The sequence below is a fragment of the Camellia sinensis genome, chromosome 14, assembly GCF_055761805.1.
Source record: "Camellia sinensis isolate YWXY chromosome 14, ASM5576180v1, whole genome shotgun sequence".
In the NCBI taxonomy this organism is placed as follows: Eukaryota; Viridiplantae; Streptophyta; class Magnoliopsida; order Ericales; family Theaceae; genus Camellia; species Camellia sinensis.
This window is the reverse complement of record NC_138974.1, coordinates 88,547,050-88,551,653: the sequence shown is the minus strand read 5'-3', so window position 1 is coordinate 88,551,653 and position 4,604 is coordinate 88,547,050. Positions and strand designations below refer to the sequence as shown.

At 35.4% G+C, this 4,604-nt stretch overlaps 1 protein-coding gene across 2 annotated transcripts; it reads left to right on the top strand.

The window, feature by feature from the left end:
- LOC114308825 (uncharacterized) lies at positions 1-3,522 on the top strand. 2 transcript variants are annotated; one of them, XM_028254494.2, is made up of 6 exons: positions 32-392; positions 499-634; positions 1,094-1,161; positions 1,239-1,325; positions 1,782-1,843; positions 3,085-3,522. In XM_028254494.2, exons 1-6 carry the CDS (start codon positions 204-206, stop codon positions 3,377-3,379), a joined length of 837 nt encoding a protein of 278 aa, XP_028110295.2. In that variant the 5' UTR covers positions 32-203; the 3' UTR covers positions 3,380-3,522. The 2 variants fall into 2 exon arrangements, with proteins under 2 accessions (XP_028110296.1, XP_028110295.2); XM_028254495.2 differs by lacking the exon at positions 1,782-1,843 and having other exon boundaries at positions 1-392.
- Positions 3,523-4,604: the final 1,082 nt, after the last annotated feature.

Genomic DNA, 4,604 nt, shown 5'->3' with positions numbered 1-4,604 from the left:
ATTGCTATTTCATCTAATTTTACATAATTTTTTCTTCTTTTGTGCGCCCCCCCCCCCCCCCCCCCCCCCCCGGGGAGCATTGCGTTGCCACGGGCATCCAATATCACTCCGTTTTCCCTCACTCCGTTTTCCCTCAAAATTCATACATACACTCATCCTCAGTGACGCGCAAATACAGACCAATAATATTAATCACAGCTCCAATGGCTTCAACTCCATCATCAGCTACAGAGGCAGAGGCAGAGACCAAACCCTTGTCAGTACTCTTTGTGTGCCTTGGCAACATCTGCAGAAGCCCAGCCGCTGAGGCTGTCTTCACTCACTTAGTCAACAAAAGGGGCCTCGATTCCAACTTCATCATTGATTCTGCCGGTACAATTGGTTACCATGAGGTACCCATTTTCTATACATAATAGCTATAACTATAGATTGTTATTGTTCAATTATGTGTTGTGTGATATGGGTTTGCTTCCAATTGTTGTTGTTGATGTTTGGAAGGGTAATGAAGCAGACCCACGAATGAGGGCTGCTGCTAAAAGGCGTGGAATTCATATAACTTCGATTTCGAGGCCAATTCGACCGGCTGATTTCAGAGATTTCGATCTCATTCTTGCAATGGACAAGAAAAACAGAGGTGAGCTTAGATAAATGAGGTGTATTAGATTATGGGTCTTGTTTAACATTTTGGATTCTCTGTTTTTTGGGTCTTGAATTGGATTGGATTGATTGTTTGTTCAATTGTTAGTGTTGTGTGTGTGACATTTGTATGAAGAAATTAGGGTTTGGGAAAGTAAATTAGCATAGAGATAAGTTAAGAGGGTTAGAAAGAAGTGGATAGATTGTCCAAAAATATCCCTTCTCTATTAGTGGAAATTAACATAGATGAATGGATGATTTGAATTGATACCAGTTTCAAAAATAAGAGTTTAATTTGGAAAAAATAAAAAATAAAAAATTCTAGGGTTTAATTTGTTGTACAGGTCAAACCTCGTGGTTATTCTTAAACAAAAATGGATTGGATTTTTGTTTTATGGTCTTGAATTGGATTAATTGTATGTTCAATTTTTGTTGTTGTTGGTGTTTTAAAATGTAGATGATATACTTAAAGCTCTGGAGAGGTGGAAGTTGAGAGGGAACTTACCTGCTGATGCGCATAAAAAGGCTAGTAGAAGACGGGTGTTGCAGTGTAGTCCAGTATAGTTTTGATGGTTGGTCTTATGCATATGTTGATAATGCAGGTTCAGTTAATGTGTTCATATTGTAAGAAGCATGATGAAAGTGAAGTTCCTGATCCTTACTATGGCGGACCACAAGGTTTTGAGAAGGTAATACTTTAACAAAAATGGTACATTGGTATGGTCTACGTAGTTTACTTCTGTAAAAGAACATTTCCATCTGGTGCATGCCAAATATTTCACAATTTTTTTATGATGTGAAGGTTTTGTTTCTAATTATATTTAGCACATTGTGTGCTCAACAATTTTAGCATAAAATTAGAAGAATTCATAAAAGCTTAACTTTAAGGTAAGAGACCTTTTTTGGGGAAGGGGAAAGATGGGACACCTTCGGCCGCTCATCCTCAGCCCTTAATTGCTGGCCACTGCATCACCTAACCCTATAAACCATCTTACCAGTAATGATTTCAAATATGAACCCGGAACAAGTGGCACCAGTTTTCTCAAATATAGTGGTTTTAAAATAAAATAAAAAATTTACGTATCGGAAGATGTTGAGCAAAGATCTTAACATTGTTCCCTTGCTGAATTTTTTTTTTTTTGAAGGGTCAAGAAACGTGGCATGAGACTGGCTTTCATCAATGTGTAGAGAACCGTGTCATGAAATTGTAAGGTTGATATGTATCTCACACTTTTGTCGGAGCATAGATTGGTCCTCAAATAAGATTGAATAAGTGTCATTGTTATGGAATTAGAAATTTGTTCATAAACATTTATCATATCATCATTGATGTTAAAGAGTAAATAAAATCATTTAGAAGGGGGGAAAACAGTAGGATACATTGTGGCAATGTATGAATATAAAAATCGAACCATTAATCAGGCAATATTATCTGTGTACACTTAGCCTCTAGAATTTGAAGTACTTTGAGCAAATTTCAAATCAGCCTCATTTATGTTATTCCTGCATTAGATATAGAAATTTTTTTTTTTTTCTTTTCTTTTCATCCAAGTTTCACTTAACATACACTTATACTTCAACAAAACTCAGTCTCCAAGCTTACATCAGCTATAACCACACGAGTAGTATATTACATTAGTCTAAGACCTAAACGAATGAACTAAACTTAGTATTTTATGATTTTCGGTTTAAAACTGTTAAAAACAAGGTTGTGGGGTAAAAACTGAGATCCCCACTCAAAGCCAGCCTGAAAGGTGCTTAAGCTCGACTCTATGCAGGTTGCTTGAGCAGGTGGCCGCTTGTGTGCTCTATAAAATATTACTTGTTCTTCAGAGTTATCCATCTTAAGCCACTTTCCCATGTGCTATTACCTATTTGATGATGCCATTTGTCTCTCTACTGCATTCATTTCTGATCTATCCTTTCAGTAATAGTCAAATTTTAGGCATAAACATATTTTCTTAACAGCCTGACATTTTGGGCACCAAAAGGATTAATTCCTCCCTTGTTTTGATGTGAAATTTCTCAATTGCTAGATTTAGTAACCATGCTTGATAACCTTAGAAGAGTCCTACCATGATTCAGAGTGATCTATACGGATACTTACAAATATGTGATTTTAATGTTAAGATTTTAGAGTTGGCTCTATTGACTTGGACATTTTGGGCACAAAACGGCTAAATTCTTCCCTTGTTTTCTTGTGAAATTTCTCAATTGCTTAATTTAGCTGCTATACTTGATAACCTTAAGAGGAGTTCTCTCCCAAGATTCATGAGTGATCAACACAGATCTTTGCAAATTTGTGGTTTTGATATTAAGATCTTAGAGTCGGCTCTATTGACTTCAAATTTTGATTTCTGCCACGTCATTTTCTATCCATTCAAAATGCAGAACACAAAAAATTATTTTTTGATGATACTTATCCCCATAAATCTCATCTCATGGCAGGTTCTCGATTTACTTGAAGATGCTTGTGAATCACTATTGGACAGCATTTTGGCAGAGAACAGTAACATTTCAGATTCTCAGAGCCTCGGTGGAAGCTGCTGATGGATTCAATTTTCAGGCTCCTGTTTCTGGAATGAATATTCATTACTGTGCTAATGCATGGAATGTGTCATCTGCTTCTTGGAACTTTAGGATGAATGGCCCAAGACTGTATCATATGATCTGTGTAAAAATAACCGAATTTGGTCCAAGATTTGAGTCATCATGGAACTTTCAAAAATTAGGCTTTCATTGAATCAAAATGCTTGTGTGGTCGAGGACAGAAGCATCCTACTAAATTCTCTCATTGTACTTGTTGAACCTAAGTTAGCCATCATGTCAAGAATCATTTTGGGGTTTTTTCAAACCTTGGTGAATAATGATCTACAAGTTTATTGACTTGGCTAAGTAAAATAGGTATTTAAGGTACCTCTACCAAGGTGTCATTGAAACACCTAAGATTATCTTCACTGGTCTGCTAAACCATAAACAAGGTACCATTTCCAAAATATAGACACGCTTATTAACAAAATTGGTCTCCAACAGTTCTTGTACAGTCGCCAAACTATAACATTTTCAAGTCTTGTGCTAAATTTGGTACAATATTTGATAATTCTCAAATCTCGGTACTATGATCCGAATACATAGTATTCGTTATCCAATTGACGTGATTTTTTACACAGAAAATATTCTTAACAACTCTTAAAATGTGAACGATTTGAATTATTAAAAAAGAATTCAAAAGTAAACTCAATGGGCTGGACTAGACCCTCTAGTTCGGATGGTGAATTGGAGGCAAGCCACTGCCATTGTGAAAATATGATTGACTCTCTCTCTACTTGTCTCGTGATGTGATCTCACAAATATCATTGAGGAAATTACAGCTGAGTGTGCTTTTGAAAAAATATTCACAAATATATAAAAAAATATAAAATTTTAATTATTAATATTTATAAAGTTTACCACTGTAAATTATATAAATATATATAATTTTACACCGAATTTCTATGTCCCTAATATCATTTCTATTTGGCATTATATGAGAAAAGTACTAGAAATGACAATTTGCAACAAAATGCTCTAAAGCTGTATATCAAATTATGTGGTCCAGTGACTACCATAGAGAATAGGCAAATGGAGTTGAAATGTCAATTCTATTGTTCACTAATGGTGTGTTTGGTTGGAAGATTTGGGGAGGGATTTGGAAAGGGAAAGGGAAAAGGTGTGTGAAACTATGTGAAATTTAGGCATGTTTTATTTATATTTCACCTACCATTTCCATTTCCATTTCCAAATCCCTCCTCAAATCCCTCAACCAAACACAACATAACAGAATCAAAATAGCACAACCAAATTCATAATTTTGTTATGGATTTAGACAAAAAAAATCATAGCTGCCCAGAGTTTAAGATCCAAAAGAAAAACCTCTGACTTCCTCTCGTAGTCACTATTGGTAGTTCATGTCATTGGCTCTAGATACA